The sequence below is a fragment of the Patella vulgata genome, chromosome 1, assembly GCF_932274485.2.
Source record: "Patella vulgata chromosome 1, xgPatVulg1.2, whole genome shotgun sequence".
NCBI classification, from domain to species: Eukaryota; Metazoa; Mollusca; class Gastropoda; family Patellidae; genus Patella; species Patella vulgata.
In genome coordinates this window covers 30640159-30666465 of record NC_065879.2, presented here as the reverse complement: position 1 = coordinate 30666465, position 26307 = coordinate 30640159, and the positions used below count along the sequence as shown (strand labels likewise).

General features: G+C 35.7%; 2 protein-coding genes across 8 annotated transcripts in view; one reads left to right on the top strand and one right to left on the bottom strand.

Moving 5' to 3' along the window:
- Window positions 1–331: 331 nt before the first annotated feature.
- Window positions 332–15301, bottom strand: LOC126828109 (malignant fibrous histiocytoma-amplified sequence 1 homolog). Of its 7 annotated transcripts, none has more exons than XM_050557723.2 (6): window positions 10650–10788; window positions 9930–10091; window positions 5310–8095; window positions 4481–4648; window positions 3376–3392; window positions 1143–1296 (listed from the first exon to the last, which is right to left on the bottom strand). In XM_050557723.2, the coding sequence occupies exons 3-6, from the start codon at window positions 8047–8049 to the stop codon at window positions 1282–1284; spliced, it is 2940 nt and encodes a 979-aa protein (XP_050413680.2). In that variant the 5' UTR covers window positions 8050–8095; window positions 9930–10091; window positions 10650–10788; the 3' UTR covers window positions 1143–1281. The 7 variants fall into 7 exon arrangements, with proteins under 7 accessions (XP_050413648.2, XP_050413664.2, XP_050413671.2 ...); XM_056103541.1 differs by having other exon boundaries at window positions 1162–1296; window positions 3340–3392; XM_056103542.1 differs by having other exon boundaries at window positions 1198–1296; window positions 3328–3392.
- Window positions 15302–20121: 4820 nt separating this feature from the next.
- Window positions 20122–26307, top strand: part of LOC126828169 (guanine deaminase) — a 35853-nt gene continuing 29667 nt past the window's right edge. The window contains exon 1 of the mRNA XM_050557782.2: window positions 20122–20581. Coding sequence (XP_050413739.1) covers window positions 20480–20581 — 102 coding nt within the window. The 5' untranslated portion in view covers window positions 20122–20479. The remainder of the gene's footprint in view (window positions 20582–26307) is intronic.

Genomic DNA, 26307 nt, shown 5'->3' with positions numbered 1-26307 from the left:
TCGATATGAATTATGGCCCTTGATTGTACGAAAAATCGCTTTTTGTTTAGCTTGTTCTCTATCCATCTCTTGCAAAATATGGGCGCATCCTGCCTGGCAGCAGCTGGTTTTCTTTTTCATCTTAGGTATTATAATATTGTATACTATATCTGTCTACCATTTTAATTGAAAAATGGTCATTGCTAAGGTCCCTTTTTTGTAAATGGAAATATAAGGTAAAAGTTAAGAAGTGATACCGGGCATTGATAAATGAAAACAAAGAAGACACTCTAGTTTCATTGAAATATGATTTACTATAATTTATGAATCAAAAATAAATAAAGTACAGCAGTGGGCCTATTTTTTTTATTTTTTTTAAAAAAAAAAAGGTTATAAATGCATCTCATCAAATGATAATATTCATTTTATAATTGAAATAAAATGCAGACTTTACAACACTGAATAATGGCCACTTACTAATTTTTGAATTTACTGGAGGGCAATTTTGAGGGGATCTGTTGTCAGATATGAGTTTTGGCACACAGTATCATCATTTATTTTATGATCAGTAGTGGAATACCGCGTTTTATCAGTGAAATAAAAGTGTTATTCCACTGGCAAAGTAGTCCATGTTGTTTTTACCTAAAATAATTGTAAAATCATAAAATAAATAGAACATTTGTCGTTTTATCGTGAATAACATATTTTATTTCATCTCTAAGCAAGAAAACGTTTATATTTTCACTCATGCTACGCATTCGTGAAAATATAAGTTTTCTTGCTTCTCGATGAAATAAAATATGTTATTCACTCTAAAACGACAAATATCCTCTATATAATGGTATTCTGGGCCCTGTTTCTCGAAACCTTAACTAAAGATATAATCCAAATTTTAGTAGATACGTCAATTTGATTGGCTAAGCACTAAAATCAATCTAATATTATCCAATCAAATTACTAAAATTTGGATTTTATCTTACTTAATATTTCGTGAAACAGGCCCCAGGTCTACTACTCGTGTTCAGATGTGTTTTAATTTAACAGACAACACAAACATATTATTGCCCACCAAAACACATTATTGGCCACCGTCATATTTCTTTATCAGAGAACGAATATTTTCAGGTATAGATTTTCTAGATTTGCCGCGGAAACTAACATCGACTTGATCGATTTAGCCATCAGGCGTAGAAAATTCTTTTGGTTTTCTGGAGTTTGGGCTAATCTTCGAAATATTTTCTTCTACTTGCATATCCGTGGTTACGGCTGCCCTACGATATCGCGCTTTCTTGTTGCGTATACTTAAAAGCACATCGTCTGTAATAAGAAAAAAAGAGGAGATTGTTAAAGATATACAGTAATTTAAAACTTTGTCTTTCGTATCTGGCTCGACTTGCCAATGAAAAAGAATTAAAAATCAAAAATTTAGGGATACGACCCAAATCTTCCAGGACGCAGACGTGACGGAACGCCTGATTTCCTTATACTCTCCCTTTTTTCAGTTCAAATATTATGCTTGTGATAACATTTATCCTGTAAAATTATTACATATATTTCATTTAATAGGATTTTTTTTTTTTTTTTTTTTGTTGTTGCTTCCTTTAATATGCCATTTAACAAAATTTAATTACAAAAAGAACACAATTATGATACGCGCGAATATCTTAAATGTCTTTTAACATTCAAATATGCCAAAGCCAAGCTACATAGTATGGTATAGAGCAACAGTACCTAGTTGTTAATGATCACTCCTGTGTGTTAGTTTAAACAGTTTTACAAGCACACGAACACTTAATTTGGACAATTCTAACGTTTTCATATTTGACTGTATATGTTCTTTAAATGATTCCCAATACAATACGATATCACTGTGACACTGTTGATTGCTACTTTGCGTACCGGTATATTAAAATATCTATTTCAATGTTTTATGATATAATAAAAAGCATATATTGAATTGTAAACAAACAGCATGGCTATTAAACACACACACACACAAGCAATCTTAAAAAACACCCCCCAAAAAATATAAGAAAGATAGCAACACGGGCCTTGCCCCCAGACTATGACTCATTCGTTTTGTTGTCCCCCGCCTTTTGAAGAAAGCAGGGGACTATTAAAATGGGTTCGTCCGTCCGTCTGTCTGTCCGTCACACTTTTTGGGACACAATAACTCTCTTTTTAACTGAGCTAGAATGTTCAAACTTCGTGTAGGTGTTTATTAGCCCAATGCCTTGATGAAGTTCGAAGATGGGCATTTTCTGCTTAGGGTAAGCAATTTGATTGGTTGATGCTTTGTGACACGATAACTAGGTGTATAGTTTCATTACATCAATACCTTGACTAAGTTCGAAAATGTAAGCAGAGCGATAAGCAATTTGATTGGTCGAAACTTTGGAACACAATAACTCTCTTTCTAATTGAGCTAGAATGTTCAAAGTAGGTGTTCATTGGGCGAAAGCCTTGGTGGAGTTCGATGATGAACATTGTCTGCTTACGGTAAGCAGGGATAATCAATCTGATTGGTAATGCTTTGGGGCACGATAACTTTGGTTATAATGAAGTGAGAGCGATGAAACTCCGAATATAGATTCGTTATATCATTACCTTGACTATGTTCAATGGTGGGAATTATCTGCTTAGGCTAAGGAGAGATAAGCAATTTGGAACATAACAACTCTGCTTTTAATTGAGGTAGAATGTTTAAACGTGATGTAGATGTTCATTAGGTGAATGTCTTGACTGAGTTCAATGATTAACATTTCTAGCTGAAGCTAAGCAGAGCTAATCAATTTCATTGGTCCAAGCTTTGGGACAAGATAATATTGATTCTATCTGATAGAGAGTGATGAAACTTAGTGTATAGTTTGATTGCTTGATACTTTTGAAAAAAATAAATGTGTGATTAATTAATTTGTCTCATCTATTTATTTTGGGATTTCGGCAGGGGACATCCCCCGACATCAGCCTCACTGTTGGCTTGTTTGTTTTTTTGGGGGTTTTTTGGGTTTTTTTTAACACATTATTATATTAAAGAAGTAATGTCTTTAGGAACAATAAATAATGATTACAGAAGCGTTTAAAGCAGCGGTCTCCTACAGAGGCGTTTAACGTAACAGTCTCCTGGAGAGGTATCTCTTTCAAATTGAGTAAATCATCAAATATTAGCATAAATGTTCCAGGCTATGGTTTCTAGTAGTTGATGATTTGGTCAAATTATAAAATAACGTTCGTGAATTGTCGTTAGAATCTATTAGTACATGTAACAAAATCACACTGTAAATTCATTAATGGATTAATTGTTAGCAATGTAATACAAACATCTGAGGTTTAATGTAGCTATACTACCTATTAAATTACCTACTATGGAGCTCCTGACCTCTCTACAGTACTTACGTAACGTTTTATTATAACTGAAATAAGGTTATAGAATAACATAGAAATACAACAAACACTAAGCTAAAAACGGTCACCCGTAAAATATACCCATGACATGCCCATGGAATAAGGGTGTATAAACATAAGGATTACAACAATTACTAATGTAAACAAAACACTAATGTAGAACATAGCGTTGCCAGGGACGAATTTTAGCCCAACAACAGAGGTGTCTTATAACATTTCGCGAATCTTGACCCGTGGAGTCTTTTACAAGCGCTGTTGGTGGCAAAAATGTACGCGACTCGATAGGATTTCTTGTTTTAGGAATAGACCAACAATCCCAGCAAGTTTGAAAAAGTTCGAAGTACTATTCGATCAGTCTCTGAGAATTTGAACAAGAGCATCGCTACCGCTGCACTATACGTCCACATTCCTGCTTTGATTGATATTTTATTTTTTAAGATAAAGAGCATGAAATATAAAATGGCTGCAATGACTATAATATGACAAGATACAAAGAAGGCTAGGGTTGGGTTTGTTTTGCCAAACTTACAGACTAAATATTAACAAAAGTTATGAATGTGGACGTATAAATTGAAATCTTAAAAACCCTTACAAGCCTCTCTAATTAAATAAAATGTGGACCTATAAAAAAATCAATCATGAGATATGGGTAGTGAATAAAATACGATGCAACACAAAACACCGTAAACATACATAGATTACCATTTTAGTACAACGCATATTGATCTAAAAGGAATGTCGGATGTAGAATTACATGCAATACAAAACTAAAAAAATAATATGTAAAAAGAAATAAGCCGAAAATAAAGGTAAAGAATATAATCATATATCACATGGTGATAAAATCATAAAATATTTCATTATAAGATATTCCGCGCTGGCCCGAGATTTCCTAGTTGGGAACTTTAACAATATAAGATTTCGCTATATTATAACGTTTAAAGTTTTAAGCTGCCTAGTCGATCCCACCAAATGTTGATTGTTCAATCTTTCCATCAAATTATAGTGAAAATAGTAATGCTAAGGAAACTTAGAATAAAAAGATAACCATGAACTAAAAACAGACACCATTCCGTATTCAAATGTAACACCTCACCTTTATTTTTAGTCTTTGGTTGCACCAAGAGTGCAGTATCTACATTCTCTCCGCACAGATCACAGAGTTTTGTGGGTAGAGCTTGTGTTTCTTTTGGCGTTGTCCATTCTCCTGGAAATGAAGGTTCGTGGCACTGAGGACATTCAACAAATTTCTCTACCCAAATTCCTGAAAATATATCAAATCTTTTTAGTCCGACAGTTCATCAAGCATTGATGCCGTTGGATTTCCTCTTTACTTGAAGATAGAGACCTTTCCAATATCATCTTCTAATAATGAATTATAAAATAATCGACCTTTTTAGAATATGTTATAATAATATAGTAAAATCGGTAGTAACAGCGCAACGATTTACCCACATGTGAATAAAAGAAAATTATTTCAAGTCTGAACAAAGGATAAGAAACGCCCTTTGGTTGCGATCAGGGTGATATATATTCTACCTCCCTGGCTGTCAAAATCTCGAGAATATAATATACATAATTTACTATTACGTAAAATGCGAAAACATTAACGTGAACTGATTATTTTTAAAAAAAAAAAAAGGCAATTTATTAAGATGTGAAATTCCTATCACATGGCGTATTGCTGGAGAACATGTAATAGCTATAAAGTAAGCTATATTTTGTACCGTTACAAACTAAATCTATGCAAATATTAGCATTCTCCATGACGCAAGGTACATGTACTGTTAAAAGATTTGGGGATCCTCATATTCTTAACAAACCGGAGAACTTTTACAAAAGATCTGCAAATTAATGAATTGATCCAATGTATGTGAAAATCTACAGCTAGGAGAAAATAAGTGTGATAATTGTTTCTAGGGTACCTGTAAAGTTTTTCAGTAAAGCGTCAAATTCTGTTAATAATGGTAATAACAATGTCCACATTGTAGCTGCCGGCACTTCATCTTCTCCTTCTGTATCATCTCTCAGATCAAACTTAATTATCGTGCTACCATCTTCTTCTTGTAAACACCTCATCACTAATCTGATGGTCTGTTGTCGATGCACAGCATGAACTCCCCCATACCAATGAGCGAGGAACTTCAGGTTGAACTGTTCTCCATGGGCACGAGTACACATAAGCTCAAATATTCCGAGTGGTAAGTACCGTGGGAAAACGTAGCGGATCACAACACGACGTCTATTTGATATGCTTTCCCATTTTTCTATCATGTCTGATGGCTCAGATGTCTTTCGAATCCAAGGTATTAGATACTGAACATACTTTTTAGATTTCTCTTTTTCTCTGTCTTCTTCCAACTTGTCTTGATCCAAACTGAAAGTGGTGAAGGTGTCCTTCGGGCGTTTGATGACTTGATATCCAATCTGAAAAGCCTCGAGTAAGAGATTCATAACCTTTTCTATTTGTGACCCCAGATTAATGTTAGTGGTTGAGAGTTGGGGTAAAAGCATGCCTTTAAAAAATTCCCTATCTAAAATGCCCTCTGTCACATAATCACGTTTCATGCGATCAAATTTGACCTGACTAATGCCAACAGTTTTAAAATTATCATCATGGGTATAAGTCAAAGTATCCTCAGCATCGTGTCTGTAGACTAGTTTCAACACATCAAACAACCACGCTGGTCGTAATATGACGTAGTCCTTCAATCCTTGCACCTTTGAAAACCAAATCACTTTCCCAGTTTCATGTAAATACTCGGTCAAATCATTAAGAAGATGTTTCATTCCAAATTTACCCACAACCTCATCTCTATATTCATACCATTTCATTACAGGCACTGCCATCGCAATACCTCTTTCTTCTAGGTACGTTTCCACCTGAACCCAGAAGGTAGGAATCACACGCATTACATTCGGGAAAAGCTTGACATCATTGGATAAAGTTTCAATAGCTCTGGTGAGTACATCGAAACCTTTGTATTTAGCTGAACTTGTAAGTATGATATTAGTTTGAACGGTAAATTTGGACCTCAGTAGGAACACGTATGATTTCAGTTGCTCAGAAAGTGTCGGTGAGATGTAAGAATGTTGCTCGATTCTTCGTATCCTCTGCTCGATCATATTCTTCCCCTTTTCCATATGTTGCGTGAGTTGAGTACAGACACTATCACAGATTACCTTGGTCTGTTCTTGTGGAACGAGATCACTATGTGTGGCTACCAGCAATACAACAAGTTTATTGTTTTTAGCGATCATCCAATCGAACCATGAGCCAACCATTTCATAGAACAGCTCCTCTTTGTAAGCCGCCATGTTGAAAGTTAGAATCGTAATGGCTGATTGTTCAAAAAATACATAATGGGGATAGCAATAGAACGGGTGCCCACAAAAATCCCAAACACATAGCTGTAAAAATTTATTTGGTCGACCATCTACTAGATCGTAATCAAAGCTTGTTTCGTACACACCTATTACAGCAGATTCCTCGTCTATTTCTCTGACTAACCTGGCCTGCTGGTCAACCAGACTGTGTACCAGACTGGATTTACCACTACGATGCGATCCGAGCACTAATATCTTAATTCCTTGGTAGACTTTTGCATCCAACTGAGACTCTTGGAAAAATTGTGTAACAGACCGTAACCCGTTTTCACAAACTGCAGCAGGTGGATAAATCAGAGGATTACCTCCGAGATCTAATTCCTGGTCCACTTCTGTGTCCAGTTTCTTAATAACGTTCCATGAAAGCACTTTGATTTTGTTACTCGATATGTCTAATTGATGAGACATAAGCATTAAGTGTCCCGGAAACTTGGTCAAGTTATTTTCTGAAATATCGAGACAGGATATCCAATGTTTTTGATGTGGTTTGATATTGAAGGATGGTATCTTACTAATGTTATTATGACTAGCATTTAGAAACTCTAGTTTCGGTAACATGAACAACTCTGTGTTGAGAACTGTCAGTTTATTGTTCGAAACGTCAATATCAACCAATGCTTGCAAATTTCTAATTTCATGAGTTAACTCCTTAATTTTATTGTCACTACAGCGTAAAATTTCCAGTCTTTTTAGATTTGAAATTTCTTTTATTACCGAAGTCAACTTGTTATTATCCAACACTAAGACTTGCACTTTTCGTAGTTTTTCTAGTCCTACAACACTTTCCAGTCTGTTGTTGCTCATATCCAACCGACACAAGTTTTTCAACTTTTTAAGACATGCGGGAAACCTGGTCAGTTTATTATCGTTTAAGCGTATCTCGATCAGACCTTCCAGATCGGTCATAGTCTCGGGAAAACTGCTGTCTCCAAGTTCATTCTCTCCTAAATCTAATTTTTTCAGGTTCGAGAGACGCGCGACCAACGTTTCTGGCACCTTCTTGAGTTTGAGTCCCCCGAGTTGAAGACGACGTAACGTTTCTGTGAGCTGCTGTACATTATCAATCGTTTCCTTGCTAGTATCTAGCAACCGTAAAGAAACCGCCCGTTGTCCATTGGAAGTCGGTAGACGCCGAGGATGTAAATGGCGTCCTTCCAAGTACCCAACATGGGTAAGTGGATGAGCTCCGTAAGGACCATGATAAGGTTCCTGACATGGTTCCACCACTATTTGTTTGCTGGTATTTTTGTGCTTTTTGCGATGCTTCACATGTGTCATCTTGGAAGTTGCCCTTTATAAGTAATACTATGAATATCCATTAGATCTGAAATTATACAAGGCAGAAGAATAATGACATATTTGTTCAAGCATCGATATTACAAACATCAATGCTGTAACAGCAATGAACACGAGTAAAAATCTTTTGGGGTTTCCAAGATTCTGAGGTGTCACAAAAGAAGACAAAAGCTAAAACTTCTTCAATTAAAAAATTCATCAGAAGACACGCTGACGGGCTCTTTGGTTTTGATCTCACACAGCGAAAAAATGGTTAACCGATTCTAAAATCACACACCTCTACTATATATTCCTTGGCCTGTGTTACTATGTGACTATTAGTATTGTTAATAGCCTATATACAGACTGACACAGTAACCAATATTGATTTGATAAGAGGTTCTTAAGGGATAAAGTACTTAAGTAATAGGTATGTGATAAATGTATTAGGCGACTTGTCCTTAACAACACCAATTAGCTAGACGCACCCCCCCCCCCCCCCAATCCTCCTTTATGCATCCAATCGTTTTGAGATAGTTGTTGGTACAAAATTACAAAATGTTCTTCTCTTTTAAACATACATTATGCAAGAGCCAAATCTGCATATTGCATGTCTCTCTTAAATCTTATGTGTCGGATTGTCACTGGATTCGAATCCAATCTGCAGCTCAACGCTCACTGACGATTAAATCCAAAAATGGATAATCGAGGCTATGTTATTTAGCGTACCGACTTTAATAATGATGATAGAGAGGCTAGGCCTAAAATTCAACGCTAATATCTCGGTTCAGAGTGGAACAATTTGACTGAAATTTGCAACATATTCCTTTTACATTATTTATTTTTATACGCCCACATTTTCATGTGGACGTATATTGTCGTCGCCCCTGTCCGTCCAGACGTCGGTCCGTCCGTCCACAATTTGTTTGTGGACTCTCTACAGGTCACAATTCTTGTCCGATTTTGACGAAACTTGAAATATAGCTTTATCCCAAAAAAATCTCGGCTGCTTTCGATATTGGCATGTATCGGATCGAAACTTCGTGGATTATGGCCCCTGTTTGTACGAAAAATCACGTTTTTAGCTTGTGGACCCTATAGAGGTCACAATTTTTATCGGATTTTGTTGAAACTTGAAATGTAAGTTTATAACCCAAAGATCTCAGTTCCTTTCGATATTCGCGCATATCGGACTGTAACTTCCTGAATTATGGCCCCTGTTTGTACGAAAAATCGCGTTTTTAGCTTGTGGCCCCTATAGAAGTCATAATTTTTATCCGATTTAAAAAACCGTATTATGATATCACCGTTACACCCTAAGGACGACTGAGTTCGAATTTCGTGAAAATCGGCCCACAATTGACAGACAAAATGGCCGCCGTTCGTTCTCAAATAGCGTAAAAATATGGTATACCAAGGTTGTGGACCCTATAGAGGTCACAATTTTTATCCGATTTTGTTGAAACTTGAAATGTAAGTTTATAACCCAAAGATCTTGGTTCCTTTCGATATTCACACACATTGGATCATAACTTCCTGAATTATGGCCCTTGACTGTACGAAAAAATCACTTCTTTTTTTGAGCTTGTTCTCTGTCCATCTTTTGCAAAATGTGGGCGTATCTTGCATGGCAACCGCTTGTTAACTATTATAGCGATAATATTGTCAACTCTCTATTATAGTGAGAACTGCCAGCTCTTTACCTAATCTTCCATAATGTTCCTTTAATTGAAATTCAACTAGGATATTTCTTTTATATATTCTTAAATCCATTATATTTTTAAATCTTTCCTTATCTGAGATTTAGATTCATCGTATTTCTCTGTGGGTTCTATATTACCAAAATAAATTAATTAGTATTTTCTATGTCTGTGTTTACTTACAATAAAACGGGTAATAATTCCAGAAACATCTCCTATTATATTAATTATTGGTAAAAACTACTTTCATTTCTTCTGTCCATTATTTTTAATTCCTTAAATCCATAATAATTGCTGTGCCTTTCCTTATCTGAGATTTAGAGTCATCGTGCTTCTCTGTTGGTTCTATATTACCAAAAGAAATAATTGAGTATTTTTTTATGTCTATGTTTACTTATAATAAAACAGGTAATAATTCTAGAAATGTCTTCTATTATTATATTGATTATTGGTAGAAACTACTTTCATATGACATGGTTAAAGTTACCCTGATAACATCAATACAGATTTTCTTAATCCTTTAGATAATACATCGATTTCTTATTAACACGTTAACGTTATATCACTGCACGGATTATAAACAAATATTGATAGCCAATTTAACGCCAGGGCTGTCACGTATTCAACCCCAAGTTGGTCCCTTTTATAGAAAATACATTTTAGAATTCATTGTGTCTAAATTCATGCGGCGACCGAGAATAAATAAAGCATTTGTCTTCGTTTATTACAAAATGACCCACTGGAGCATTTTTGTTTGAAATATGAATGAATAGTTTACTTTTTTGAAAAGCTACATAAATATGTTGTATATACTAATACTATTCTTACCCAAGTCACTTATACCTACATAATTATCATTGTTTGGATATTCTCCTATTTCTTATACAAATTACATATACCTACCGTCTAAACACGTCCTCGTCTTATACGTCTGTTATAATGTAATGTACTTTTGTAATTAATAAACCGTTCAACTAAATGTACCAATAAAAACCCTCATAAATAATTCATGGCTTGAAGTTCGTCCAAACAAGACTATTGACGATAATAAATCCACCACTCAACAATTCACATAACCAATAAATAAATGAAACACGTCAATTCAATCGACCATTGATTAGTCTAATATATCATTCTTAATGGAATAACAATGACATGCTTGATATTTAAAGCTGTTATTCCTGTAACTCAACACATGCACCGAAACATACAACTTATTACATTTATTTATTACGTGTAATCCTGCATACAGGTATTGTATGCATACGTGAAAATAATCCCACAGGTAATTAAGATTAATGTAACCAATAATTTGAACTGGTACGCAAATGTGCTTAATATTATGACGTAAAATGGCGTACTTCGGTGCAATATTATAAAGCCATAATGCGTTTACATACATAGTCTTTGTTCAGAAAAAAAATCGGTTAACGATTTTTTATAAGTAACAAAATACCGTAAATTACTAACTGCGGGAAGTATATTTAAAAGTGGGGAGAGAGAGAGAGAGAGAGAGAGAGAGAGAGAGGGGGGGGGTTAACATCCACTCGACACAAACTAGGTAATTTCGGGACTAACACATGGTTCAATTTTATTTCAATAACTGAACTCGCTTGCGCGTAGAGGTCGTTAGCAGTAGTGAGTCATCATTCTATGTTCAATATACGCTCGTATTTCATTTTCATTATATTCTTCAGCTATAGTAAGCTCCCTGATTATATCTTTCATGTAAATTTATATTGTTAGCTTATGTCCAGCTAAATATTATGCTGATTTAATGTTTTACACATTTCAAATATATTTGGATTTAAATAGTAATTCACCCTAATACAGCATCAAAGATCTTGGGCCATTATCATAAAAAAAAAATCTTACAATATTACTGCGACATCACTTCGATCGGAGCGGACGTTAAATAAAGCTATTCCACACACGCACAATATTACTATATCTTTTAAATAACGCCCCAGGACAATGTTATAACTCAGTGAAAGACACGAACATAACTTTATGGATAACAATCACTACCAACTTTAATAGTGCAACGTTTCAACAAGTATCCTCTTGTCGTTATCAATATGATACAAAAGAGGATACTTGTTGAAACGTTGCACTATTAAAGTTGGTAGTGATTGTTATCCATAAAGTTGTGTTCGTGTGTTTTTTTCAATGTTAGTCATATCACTAAATGCCTTATAAACAATACAGTAAAAGACCTGTTGAAATGGTAATCCTTTCTTTTCTCTAACCCGATATCCTATAATTTAAAAATCTCGTTATGTCCACAAGAAGCCAAGAAAAGATTAGACCACAATGTTTATTTATGAAGAACTAGTCACATCAATGACAAGTATAAATTTCAATCTTACACATAGATAAACTAATTCAACCAATTATAAGGTATTTGTATTAATAAAAGTTTATTATACCGCTACATTTCAACAATGGTGGATTGATAAGATTAATATCTAACCATTGTATATAAAATCTGTGTCAGTCCTTAATATATCTGTATTAATATGGCTATATTTGTATTGTATAGTAAATACATAAAGACAAAGTTTATAATATGATTATTTGGGATAAAACACAAAATGGTGCCATGTATGTCAGATAATACTTTAGTAGCACAGTGGAGTGAGTAATATCAGCGTGAAACAAAAATATCTCCATTGGAGTCCAAAATATCAAAAACGATATGGACGATTAGATAGATTGAATAATCTTATTCACATTTTAGCTCTATGGTAACCTAAGCTTTATGTCATGTTTACTACAGAAATTTAGGATATTGTATTATCAATACTGGTCATTTGTCAATGGCTGTCATATTTGGTCGTATTTTAGATTTCTTCTGAACAAAACAGGATTATTAGCACACAGACAGGCCAGGAAAGAATAATGCAAGTCGAAATGAACCACATAGAATCTGAGCAGAATGAAGCCTACACCATAACAGATCAGATTGCAATCAGATAAATCAGAGGAGAATAGATAACAGGGCATATTATATCATATAAACCAATACACTTTAACCGCCATTCTGATTAAAATAAAATCCTATTTCGTTTCGTTTTTTATAGTTCAAAATTTCGTTTTCTTGTCTTTACTACACTAGGACTTGGAAGAGTTGTTATATAATTCGCGTTCTGGTTAATTTTAGGGGTGCTGTAAAAGTGACTGACAATGTACATGTATATCTAATTTTTTTATGGTCGACAATTCTTTCACGGGGGGGGGGGGGGGGGCGAAACTTTTTGCAGTGGGGTTGGGGGTCAAAGTTACGCGCCTGTATCAGAGTAGACTATGATTAGTATTAGATAAAATCTGAACATAATGTAGACAAAGGGCTCAACAAAGACGAAAAACCTAGGTCCCGTGTATACGTTGGTGTGCACGTAAAAGAACCCTTGACAATTGGAATTCGATATATCAGTGAACCGTAGCGACGCTGTCCAGGCAATATTTCCCTCATAATACACTACATGACGTACATCCATCTTCATTAGCCTGTAAGTCGTTGCAGTATACGTTGAATTCCATTTCATTTCATTTGATTTCCATAACACAAGGGAAAATGGTGGCTTTCTTGCAATATTACACAATATTGCTATATTGTGATTGCTATATAAATCCTGAAGATTTTCAATAGAATTTTTAACTAGTGAATTTTTGAATAATTTGAATGGACTAGAATATTTATTAGTATTAGATAAAATCTGAACATAATGTAGAAAATTGATGGAATCAGACAGCACAGAATACAACACAGTAGCAGATTAGAGAAAATGGAAAATTATAAAATTAAAAGTGAAAGCGTAAATAAATAATTACAAAGTGAAAAGATGGGCATGTGAAAATTCTGATAAGAAATGTCCAATCTTGAGCAACCAGTTACATTAAATGCCAATGTAATCATGCGTTTAAAGGCTTATATCAGTTTTAAATGTCTATTTACCTGAGCTCACGTCCGTGAAGAATGTATTAATGAACACACGCTGTGATATTACCTAGGACAATAATGGTTCATATATGCTAATATATAATGTTTACATATACTCGACAATTCCAGTTTAAAGTACCTCGTTTACTTATTGTTGGTAGGTAAAAAGCCAATATCGTAAATCACACATAAGACATATAGATATTGCTGTCTATTCAAAGTTTAATATATCATACAAATATTCTATCTGATAGATAAACGTTCAGGGTCAAATCAAGAATATGTTAATGTTCAAATATAATATAATCATATAAAAACATAGATAATTATAAAAGATTAGGGTATAGATATGTGTACAGAAATAGTCACAGATTAATGTTGCCTTCATTTACCCATAGCTATATAATAGATTAAGGGATAAACGATATTAAAGGGATATATAGGAAGAAGGTCGTGTATATTAAGACCAAGTCTACGCCTCGACCAAAACTGAAGATATAATGATAACCCAGTCTGCCATTGTATTGTATAACCTGTCGATTTTCTACAACAGTTATGATCGACTCTTGGTTATCCAAGAAATAAATGAAATGAAATGAAATGAAATGAAATGGAGTTTAACGTCCTACTGTTCTGCTCCTAACCTGGGCTAATGAAGACGGGCATACGCCATACAGTGTGCTATGAGGGAAATTTTGCCCGGACAGCGGCTATCCAAGAAATAAAAAGCGAGAGAGAGAGAGAGAGAGAGAGGGAGAGAGAGACATGAGGTTCAACGTCCACTCGACACAAACTAGGTCATTTCGGGACTAACACATGGTTCAATTTTATTTCTATAATTCGCTTGCGCGTAGGGGTCTTTAAGCAGTGGGAGGAAACCGGAGGACCGGGAGAAAACCCACGAGGTTGGACAGGACATAAAAAGCAGAACCATTTATAATGTCATCTCTATGATGTTGTAAGATAACACGAGGGGGGCACGGACGGTGGCTCGATGAGTAGCGCGCTGGCTCACTAACCAGGAAACACATGGTCCGACCGCGGTGTAAGTCGAGTAGGTCAGTGGCAGGCGCCGATCCAGTGTGTGTGTGTGGGGGGGGATGCATCCGGCACACCCTCCCCTTTTTCTGCAGTGGCGAACAATTTTTGCATCATATATTATCGCGGGAAAGGAATTAACAGTCATTTTAGGTTGGAAATCGTAATTTACTCCGAAACGAGCCGGTTGGTGACTTGGTTGATTGCCCGTCAGTCCGCCCACCGATGGCCGGGCTTCGAACTCCCAAGTGGGGGCACCCCCCACCCCTCCTTTCTGAAAATCCTGGATATCCTCCCTTGTTTGGTGTTAGACAAAGGGTCAGACAAAGATGAATAACCTAGTTCCCGTGTATACGTCGATGTGCACGAAAAGAACCATTAACAGAACCATGATTGCTATATAAATCCTGAGGGTTTTCAATAGAATTGTTTACTAGTGAATTTTTTAATAATTTGCATGGACTAACTGAAACTGATTACCTTATGATTAACCCACCTGTAACTTACCTTCACACGCGTCGACATAATCCTGCCTAATCCTAATTATCGTACTTAATAAATATTTCCCTCAGAGTAATTCAGTACACTCTGAGCACTGTCTCATTGTGTCATTTTTTTTTTCATTTTTTAAAATAAAATGAATGTACACAACATAATAAAGTGTCTTTTCTATAGTAGACACCTGATTCAAGAGACCATATGTAAGTGACCTTTGCCTGTTGTCACCATGGAGCTGTAAATGTACAATTTACCCCCTTATACATGTATATAGAATAACAAGAGGGGCTTACTTCATTAAAAATAAAGTTTCCACCGTGTTAGAGTGTTTGTGATTGTATTTGCGTACAATAGCATGGTGTCCCGGCGTTACACATAACGATTATATGTTATCTACTTTTTATAGATCTCTATAGCCTACATTAAAGGACGTATGACCCTATTTTTTAAAAAACTTGAAATAGACAAAAATGGTCTAAAAGCACATATTAATGTAAAATGAATATATGTAAAGTGATTTATATTCAATTTTTAAAAAAAAAAAATGTAATTTCTAATAAATTATGTTCAATGAAATATGTGAATAATTCAAATTGAACGGCAGTCGTTTACACGTTTTTTTTAATTACTTCCACATTGTGTTGTATGATGTTTTTATTTGTTCATTACAAAATGGCACCGAAACCATAGAGTATACGACTTTGATTATAAAATGTTAATTGTGTCTTAAATATTAGATATTAGCATCCTATAGTTTCAAGGCAAGATAACAACATCATTATTGATTGAAATTGACCAATATTGAATTCTAATTTGTGTTTTTAATTTCGAATATTATGGAAAATGTTGAGTTAGAGACTTAACTCCTTTAAATGTCTTATGTCTGAGCAAACAAGTTGGGGATAAGACTGATCAAGGGTGGGGGGGGGCGAATGGTTTAACACATGCGCGTTAGGTCATAAGAGCTGTCATTGAGTCGAGTCAAGTAGCGTGGTTTCAATTCCCCGTGTGTACGTGACAAGGAGTGATTTTTCTCCAGGTCATCCAGATTCTTCACATTGCCAAAGACCCCTATGTATACGCGAATGCGAATTATTGAAATAAATTTGAACCATGATATGTTATTCCCGAAACGACCTAGATGGTGCCAAGTGGACGTTTAACCCAATCTATCTCCCTCTCTCTAAGTATCATGAGATCTTATTTCCGTAGACCGGATCTTGTTTATGGAGGTGTTAATCTACTAATAATTAAAGGGCCTGGGACATATGCCTTCGTTACAACAGGGACGCCTCTCGGGATAACATTTTTTACAATATCATATAACCCAGATGCTCTCCTCGTCAATTTATTTGTCAATTCTGTATAAACTTGCCATACTTCTATTTTTTTTATGTATTTATCGACCTTTATATAATACACTTTCTCAAATTATTCTTTACTTTAGCAAATGTGCGGTTTGGGGATTTTATTGGTTTGGGGGTTTAAAATGAGATAGATAAAGGACTCGGGGTGTGAGCCGGTCATTTGCAAGTCTAATTTACAGTAAACATAAAATGCATCCTCTTCATGCACCCGATTAGATTTTATTACATACTTCGAGAAGGTATTTGTTGAGTAATAAAACCTTCTAGTAGTTTATCGAGGGCTGGTCGTCCTTACCGCACGGTACAAATATTATCACCACTAGAAGCAACAAATTCCAGAACAAGCCAGAACTCATACCAAAATGGCCGCTTTATACAAATGAGTATTTAGGGGAATACTAACCCGAACCCTAACCCTAATCCATGGGGTTAAGTTTGTTGATTGGGTAATCAATTTCTGGTTTATTTTGATTATCAAAGAAACCGACAGAGCTGTAACAGGCCGCAAATGATAGTTTTGATGAACTGAGAAGTGTCGTCTCGAGAATTACACACTGGAAAGAAACATGTGCAATTTCGTTAATTTTAAAATAAAACATCGTGCAGTAAGTAAATACGCAATAACTTAATAGTTGACATAAAAAATGAATACTGTATAAACATTATGCAATTGTTTTGTTAAAGCATTAATTTTAAAATAAATACAAACAATCGACACAAACTAGGTTATTTCGGGACTAACATAATAGTTCAATATTATTTTATTAACTCGCTTGCGCGAAGGGGTTTTTAACAGTTAGATAAAACCGGGGGACCCGAGAAAACCCACCTTGTTTGACAGACGACCTTAACAAGTGGTGAGAGACAGATGGGTCAGTTTGGGAATAAAATATGGTATATCGTCATACTTGTTTTTCTTATTTTAAGTTTGTCGTCTTTGAAACCTACCGCAAAGCTAAAACCGACTAGCAATTTAAAATCAATTTGTAAAGGGAAATAACTATAGGTAAACATTTCAATTTTCTGCAAGATATCGAATATTCGTTGCAGTAATTATACCAATGTGCTTTTATTTGACAATAGTAGTTTGTTATGTGATCATATTGGGTAGTATTTGATGAGTATTTGGTAGTAGTGGGTTATTATAGACTTGTTTGGGGTGGTATAGGGAGGCAAATGGAACAGCCAGACATTGGTATCGCATTTGAAGAACATTTCCCGCGATATAACTCTCTATTTTTGAAGAAAATCAAGATACATGTACGTCTATTTCGCATCATGTTGTAGTATTGGGTAGTATGTGGTGATATTGGGTTGTATTGAGTAGTATTGGGTAGTATTGGGTAAATCGTACCAGCTGTCATGTTACTGTTAAAATGGCATCGGGATCGAACAAAGTATATTCAGGTTGGCATGCTATATATATATTATGTACTACTCTTAACCATTGAACCATGCGACTACCCAAAGCAAAGCTAAACATCAGGAAAAGGATACCAGAACATTGCTCTGTGTACACCGCAGAATTGATGGCCATTAAAACTGCAATAGAATGGCTTGCCACCCAAAAACACCAAAAGGCCGTTATCCTATCAGACTCACTAAGTAGCATTAAATCCATCGAATCAGACTATTCCAAAAGCAGACAGGACATAATCCACCAAATTAGGGATATTATTCAAACAATCAAAAATAACGGAAGAGAGGTAGTCCTTGCATGGATCCCCTCCCACATCAATATCTTCGGCAATGAACAGGCTGACAAGCTAGCCAAGGAAGGGTTGGCATTAACTGATATAGAAAATTTAGAATACAGCAGTCAGGAATTCACAAGCATAGCCAAAGATAAAATTAAAAATGCATGGAAGACCCGTCTAAAACAAGAGAATACTCATCGCTATCAAATTGATAGCAATCTTGTAGACAAGGTTTACACCAATCATCCATCAATCAAAATATGCAAACTCATCACGAGGCTTAAAACGATAAATGTAATAAAAGACTTCACCTATACACCAATTAAATGCCCATGTGGACAAATCGCGACCACGTCTCACCTGCTAATTGACTGCAATCAATTGAACAATCTGTAATTAAGAATCTAGCAGAGAGGGGAAACACCCTCTGTCTCAAATCACTCCTTTCTGCACAAGCCGACGATAGACACTGGACATCACAACTTGTCTGGGATTTTATTGAGAACATAGGGATGACCAAATATATAAAATAATGAATTTAATCAATTAACAGTAGGGTGGAGCGCAAAAATGTCCTCTAGAAGGAAGCGTAAACCGCCCTACACAACTAATATAACTCCGATATAATTAATAAATCAACTAATAAAACCAACCAATTAACAGTAGGATGGAGCGCAAAAATGTCCTCTAGAAGGAAGCGTAAACCGCCTTACACAACTAACATAACTCCGATAAAATTAATAAATCAACTAATAAAACCAATTAATTAACAGTAGGGTGGAGCGCAAAAATGTCCTCTAGAAGGAAGCGTAAACCTCCCTACATTTATAATAAAACCACTAATCTACCATTAATATAATTCATGAGTAATTTATTATTCTTATTATTTATCTGCAATTCAGTTAACACTCTATTTTCTTTTACTCTCACTTACTATTTTTTATTATTAGTTTATAATGATTCCCCGCCCCCCCCCCACGAAGCCTTACTAGACAAAAATAACCATAAAACCACAGTAAGATCAGATACTCTCTTTTCTCTAGCTTTCTTTTTCAGGTGCTGGATTCTTCCTTCAGAGAACCAACAATAAAAGGAATGAATAACAGAAATAAAGATGTAACAACGCCACCATACCGGACAACATACCCAAATGGAAGGAAGAATGGACCAGGACTCATACTCACCAACAAAGCCCCAAGGTAGAGTTGCACCGCCCTGCCATTCTACCGGACAGAACGACCAGACCAACCCAAACGACCCAAAATATATATATATGTACATAATATGTCTATGTCTGTGAAAATGTCCGTCTTTGTCCATGTCTGTTCCGTCAAATCGCATGCTTGTGAATGTCTACTGGCACCTGTTTCGTCCTTTGCACATGTTATCCTACTGTTGTTTATTGTCCTATGTACATATATATGAAAACCTAATTATCCTATTATTTCTCACTAATCACATTGTAAATTAATGCACCTTGTACACATAACACGTCATTGTCTGCGATATCACCTCGGTGGAAGCGGACGTAAAATACAACTAACTCATCATCATATTGCATCAAAACGTCCATTATTGACAGCATGCATACATATACATTTAGGCATAGTCAATATACATTTAATAATACATATTACATAGACAACACAATACATTCATACAAACAGTATCCTACCTGTATGTACATGTATATGCAATGAATTGAATAAATATACATGTACACAAATATTTCAATAGAAAATTTTGTTTTCATATGTTATTAAAATCACCCACTGTTGTATAATGCTGTCTACAGGTTATTAGGCAGGCGTGAGTGAGAACAAATAGAGGGCGAGTTCTATTATTGTAAATGATAATAGCGAGGTTAAAAACACGTTCTGCTTGTTTTCGTACCCATTGCTTGAAAACCATCAAGTTGAAGTTGAACAAAGAAAATTGTGCGGATCACAGGGTTTGTCAAGCTTCTATTTTGATGCACATGGATTGCGGGTGCTAGATTATAGCCTACATTTAATCTTTGTGAAGAACCCTATGTTGTGTCCAGTGTTTATGTAAATGGGAATAGACAAGCAAGACTACAAAGGCATTTTCTATTCTTCAGTTTGAACTTGTCACAGTCGACATTTTTGCACTAATATTAAAGGAGCTGTAATTAGAATGATCTGTTGATTTGACATTTTAAAGGCATAGATGGCATCAACACAAGTATTTTGTGGAACATTTATCCATTCAACTGATAAAGATCCATTAATAATTTTAGAAAATACAATTATTGGTGTTCAGCGCGATACGGTAAGTGCAAAATTAAAGGAAAATGTTAAAAGGGAAATAACCTCTTTGATGTGGGTGGGAAATAAAATTTTCGTTTTTATACGCTCACATTTTTATGTACTTGTAATATTGCTGACACTTCTGTCTGTGGTTCATATGTCTTGTTAGTACACTGAAGACTATAGTGATCCGGATATCTTTTATGAAATTACCATGGGTGGCCTCGTTCAAACGGAGAAGTCTATTGATTTTCAATATATATATATATATATATATATATATATATATATATATATATATATATATATATATACAATCTATTAAAATATAGATTCAAGTCCAATCATCGGCGTTATGATGCGACTGGGAAATGCCGTTCCAGGTGATCGCCCATTTTGGGTGTTCATCCGAGCACTACGTTCGCACTACCCTCAATATGCTATCTATTTTCGATGTCAGCGACGATAACACGTTTTTTTGCTGTCGTAAGTAAACTATACACCTCCTTGTTGTCATAGACTGTGAGTTTTACAACGCACTACGGAGTTAAAGCAAGATCAAGTCTTATATTCGAAAACATTTTTTTTAAGTATTAGAGAAATAAAGAAAGGTGTTTGAGCTATATCTGGATAAAAATATTTCCTGTTTACTATGAATGGGTATAAAAGACATCATTCTGCCTGGACCAGTTACGTTATGTAAACAATTACACACACCATCGAGCCAATATCGACGCCTTGTGATGTGACGTCACATGTATAAGGCATTTGAACTTAAAAGTCCTCTTATACAGAGCTATAAGAAGGCTTTCGCAATACCTCTGTTAAACAGATTGCCGTTTTCATGTATACCTTTTCGTCGGCGAAATAGTCGGTTTAATGCAAATATAAACGCGCGCGGAAACGCATACATGGAAAACGGTCATTAAACTTTTTTTCAAAGGGCGTTGACTCCATGAAGAAGATGAAAAAGATGAGTAGTAATAAACATAAAGGAGTTGTCTGACAACGAAAAAAAACCCACCACGAGCATTTTTAAAATGTGGCTATCAATTTTTGGGGGACACTGGTAAAATACCTACGCATAAAATTTCGATTAAAAAAATGATCTCAAAAGCTTTGACCAAAGACTGATGACACTAACTGTGAATTTCGAGATCACTATCTGAACAATGAGTAGGGTTATAATCAATCTTTTCACCGTCCACGTTGACAGGGAAAAATTATTACGCCACTGTATGGTAAATAATAATGATAAAGGAAACAAAACAACAAATAGGTCTATATTGACAAACGCAGAAAACGCGCCCCGAGTTCACAAAGCATTCTTAGACTAGTTAAACATACATTATGCAAGAGCCAGAGGCGTAGCCGTGAATTATATACTATTAAAAAAAAGTAGGGGATATTTGATTTTGGGGGCATAATACTAAAATATGCAAATGACTATGAAAACAGTCACTATAGAACCTAACAGAAGAAACATTTCCAGTTACATGTGACGCCCAAACGCACCAATAGCTACCGCATGGAATGCAGGTGATGCTTGGGATCATCATGGGGGTCCAACCCAAGATTTGCACGACTCTGACTTTGAATGTTACAGTCATTGTGACATTGAATTCCAGGGTGGAAACATCAGTTTAATTGTTTTAGTGACCAGAAAACAAATTTTGATATGCGTCGGCTTACCTAAAATGAAAGGTTACGTGCCCTTGGCATGCTACAGATCGGCACAACACAGGCGGTTGTGGCGCGGACGATGAATGTTTCTCAGTCTGTCATAAGCAGGCTATGGTCAAGATACCGTGATACACAATCTGTACAGGACAGACCACGCTCAGGTCGACCAAGGGCGACAACTCAAGCCCAGGATCGATTTATCCGTACCTTGGCCTTGAGAAATCGTGTCATCACAGCAAATCAGATCAGCGCTCGTCTTCAAACAGACACTGGTGTGAGAGTGAGTGGCCAGACGATTCGGAATCGACTGCATAGAGGTCACCTTCGCGCCCGACGTCCTCGCGTGATCCCTTGTTTGAGAGATCATCACATTCAGGCAAGACGTCGTTGGTGTAGGGATCGTCAACACTGGGATAATCGACGCTGGAGCAATGTGATGTTTTCAGATGAGTCAAGGTTCACTGTTGATTTTTTGGACAGACGTAGGAGGGTGTGGCGTCGTCGAAACGAGCGCTTCCAAGACGTTAACGTCATCAGACATGATCGATTTGGGGATGGTTCTGTTATGGTGTGGGGAGGCATCACTGTTGCTGGAAGAACGGCTTTACATGTTGTTGCAGGGCGTGTTACAGGCCAGTAGTACCGGGACAACATCTTGGCAGTCCATGTTGTGCCGTTCGCACGACGTCATGGCCGCCGTTTCATCTTCCAGGATGACAACGCAAGATGTCACAGGGCCAGGATCGTTACAGGTTACCTCCAACAACAGAACATCACCACATTACCTTGGCCAGCACTGAGTCCCGACCTCTCCCCCATCGAGCATGTCTGGGACATGCTTGGACAGAGGTTACGTCAACGTCAACAACGTCCTGCCAATGTCCAAGAACTTGCTGCTGCATTGCAACAGGAATGGGACAATCTGGACCAAAATGACCTTAGACGTCTCATTAGGAGTATGCCACGTCGGATCAATGCTTGTTTGGCAAACAGAGGAGGATTTACCCGTTACTGACTTGGTTGTGATGCTGCGGTAACTTTGCTGTTTGACCCCGGGTATCATTTTACCCTTACAATGGTCAGTCTGTGCCTTACTTAGTCTCACGATCATTTGGAATAAATCGATGAATGTGAACTTCATTTCATTTTGTCATTTGTTTCTTCGTCAGTTTCATTAGGTGACTTTAATAACACTTAAAAATCAAATATCCCCTACTTTTTTTGAATAGTATATATATTGGGGGGTCCGCAAATGAAATTATATAAAATGTTGACAATCTGTGACGCCGGAGGCACGAGGCTGCAGATCAGCCGATGTATTGCGATAGGGAGAATGTGGGAGGGTCATTCTCCCATCTGGGGGGGGGGGGGGGGGGGGGCACCCCATAAATTTTTTTAAAGTTTCAGTCTTCTGTAAAGACTGTTTTGGCATATTTTACGGGGTTTAACTAAAACATCACACCAATACAATGTTTATCATGTTTAAGTCAGGGGGTTCCGTATTAATATTTTTTTCATGACTTTTACATATTGAATGTTACACTTGAGTTATGAACAACATGACAAAGAGAGTTTAGTAGGGGAATTTTTATGAGGAGGATCCAAATGAAACAAAATTTGATCACATAACTTTAGTTTATGAGGATGCATATTTGACAATCACCTTGTTAACTACAATAATATATATATATATATATATATATATATATATATATATATATATATGCATTGACATTTACAAGAAAGTTGTATAGATATTTAAAGTATTTTGTGTATTATAAATGGATTTCAAAAAGTAAACATAAGTGTTTATGTTTTAATTTGTACATTGTTTTATACAGATAGAATCTTAACTAATCCAAATAATTGTTGTAAATAAATGGGAGTTACGGCCTACTATGTAAATTTTTGGGGGGTCCAAGTATATTCAGACCCCCCCCCCCCCGAAAAACAATTTTTGGGGGGGGGGGGGGTGACGCCCATGGCAAGAGTTAAATCTGCCTATTGCAGGTCTTTCTTTAGGCCTGAAATGTTATATAAATTATTGAATTAGGTTCCGAATTGTTGTTCGATTTCCATCCATGATTTAATCATGAAATGAATAATCGAGACTATGTTTTTTATCGTACCGTCTTTAGTAATGATGATCGAGGCTAGGCCGAAAATTCAATCGCTAAAATCTCGGTTCAGAGTGGATCAATTTGACTGAAATTTTCAGCAAATTTTCTTTACATTATCTAGTTTTTAACTGTTATAGTGAGAACTGCCAGCTCTTTATCTAATCTCCCATAATGTATCTTTAAGAATTTACTTAACATTCAATCACTGTTTATGAGAAACATCTTTAATCCAGAAACACCAATTTTGCACATACAGTCTTAAGACCAACTAGAAATCAGCCAGATTTCTTCAAGTTTTGGAATGTGACCTCAAAGATTTGTTGAAGAGAATCCTGTCATCAACCTCTCAAAGACAATAAATTGTAGCCCAATTATTATCTATTCAGATGGTGTATTGTATAAGTGTCATATTACACTGCTCTATATATTTAGAATGTAACACTAAAGCTAGATGGGTTTGGAATCAGATTCTATGAAATTTGAATAAGAGAATAAGAAAAACTAATCAAATTAAACACAGAAATAAACAAATTTAATAACAATTTAATAAAATTTAAAAAAATTGATTCAAATATTACATTATGTAATAATAAGCTTATTAATTTGATGTAATATCTACAGCAGCTTGTCTAAGCCAGGGTATAAAATATCTTACATTATTTTACTCATATACTTTGATATTGACCAATTTGATGTTAACCAATTAAATGATTTTGGAACTTTTTCTTGGGGAGATAAATATTCATAAGTAAAACAAGGGTTGTTGAGCACATTACGATTGTATAACTCTTGCCAATTATATATTGATTTCTATAGAAAGGGGCCAATATCGAAATATTAATGGCCTATTGATCCATCGTACAATACTATTTACGAACTTATCAATTATCAGTAAAAGAAAATTTGATCCAAAATTATCTATTTTGGAGCAAAAATATGAACATTTACTGATTATTTACATACAGGGAAAAGGTCACCCCAAAACAATCTACATGTATTTGTTATTTAAAAGAGCTAACTCGCTAATATTTAGGACCTAGAAATTGACACAAATGGTTCGCAACACAAATAATAATGTAATATGAATGTACATAAACTGATTTAGTATTTATTGCGCATGCTCTCCAGATAGGAATATGACGTAACCGTTTGAGTTACTTGTGGAATATATCTAGCCCCGTCCTTCTAGTCCCTTGTTATAAATGGCACTTAAAGGCATTCGTGAACCGATGGTAAAATGTTTATTTTGTCTTACAATCTTATGGAAGCCTATAACTACCATTTATAATTTCTACTTTTCGCCCCTTCAAAACACGAAAGTCGAAAAGTGACCTTGAAAGTAGAGACTACATCAACTTCTGAGGCGAAAAGACAACAGTACGACAGCAAGCCAAAATCAAAGGTCGCTAATATCGCCATCAATACTAGACTTTATAAACTATTTTGTTAACGCGAATTTATTGTCATAATCGAGGAAGTGACCTCTATAGGGTCCACAATCTTGGTATTACATACTTTTACCCTTTTTGCGTACAAGGAGCGGCCGTTTTCTCTGGCAGTTTCGTTCCGATTTTTACGAAATTCGAACCCAGCCATCATTATGGTGTAACGATGATATATGTAAACGGTTTTTAAAAACGGATAAAAATTGTGACCTATAGAGTGTCCACAAGCTAAAAACGTGATTTTTCGTAAAAACAGGTACCATAATCCAGGAAGTTACAGTCCGATATGCGCGAACATCGACAGGAACCAAGATCTTTAGGATGTATACATATAGTTTAAGTTTCATCAACATCGAATCAAAATTGTGATCTCTAGAGGGTCCACATCCTTGATATTAGTACTTTAACATTATTTCTGTCCGATTTTCACGAAATTGGAACTCAGTCATCATTATGGTTTAACGGTTTTTCGTACAATCAGGGGCCATAATCCAGGAAGT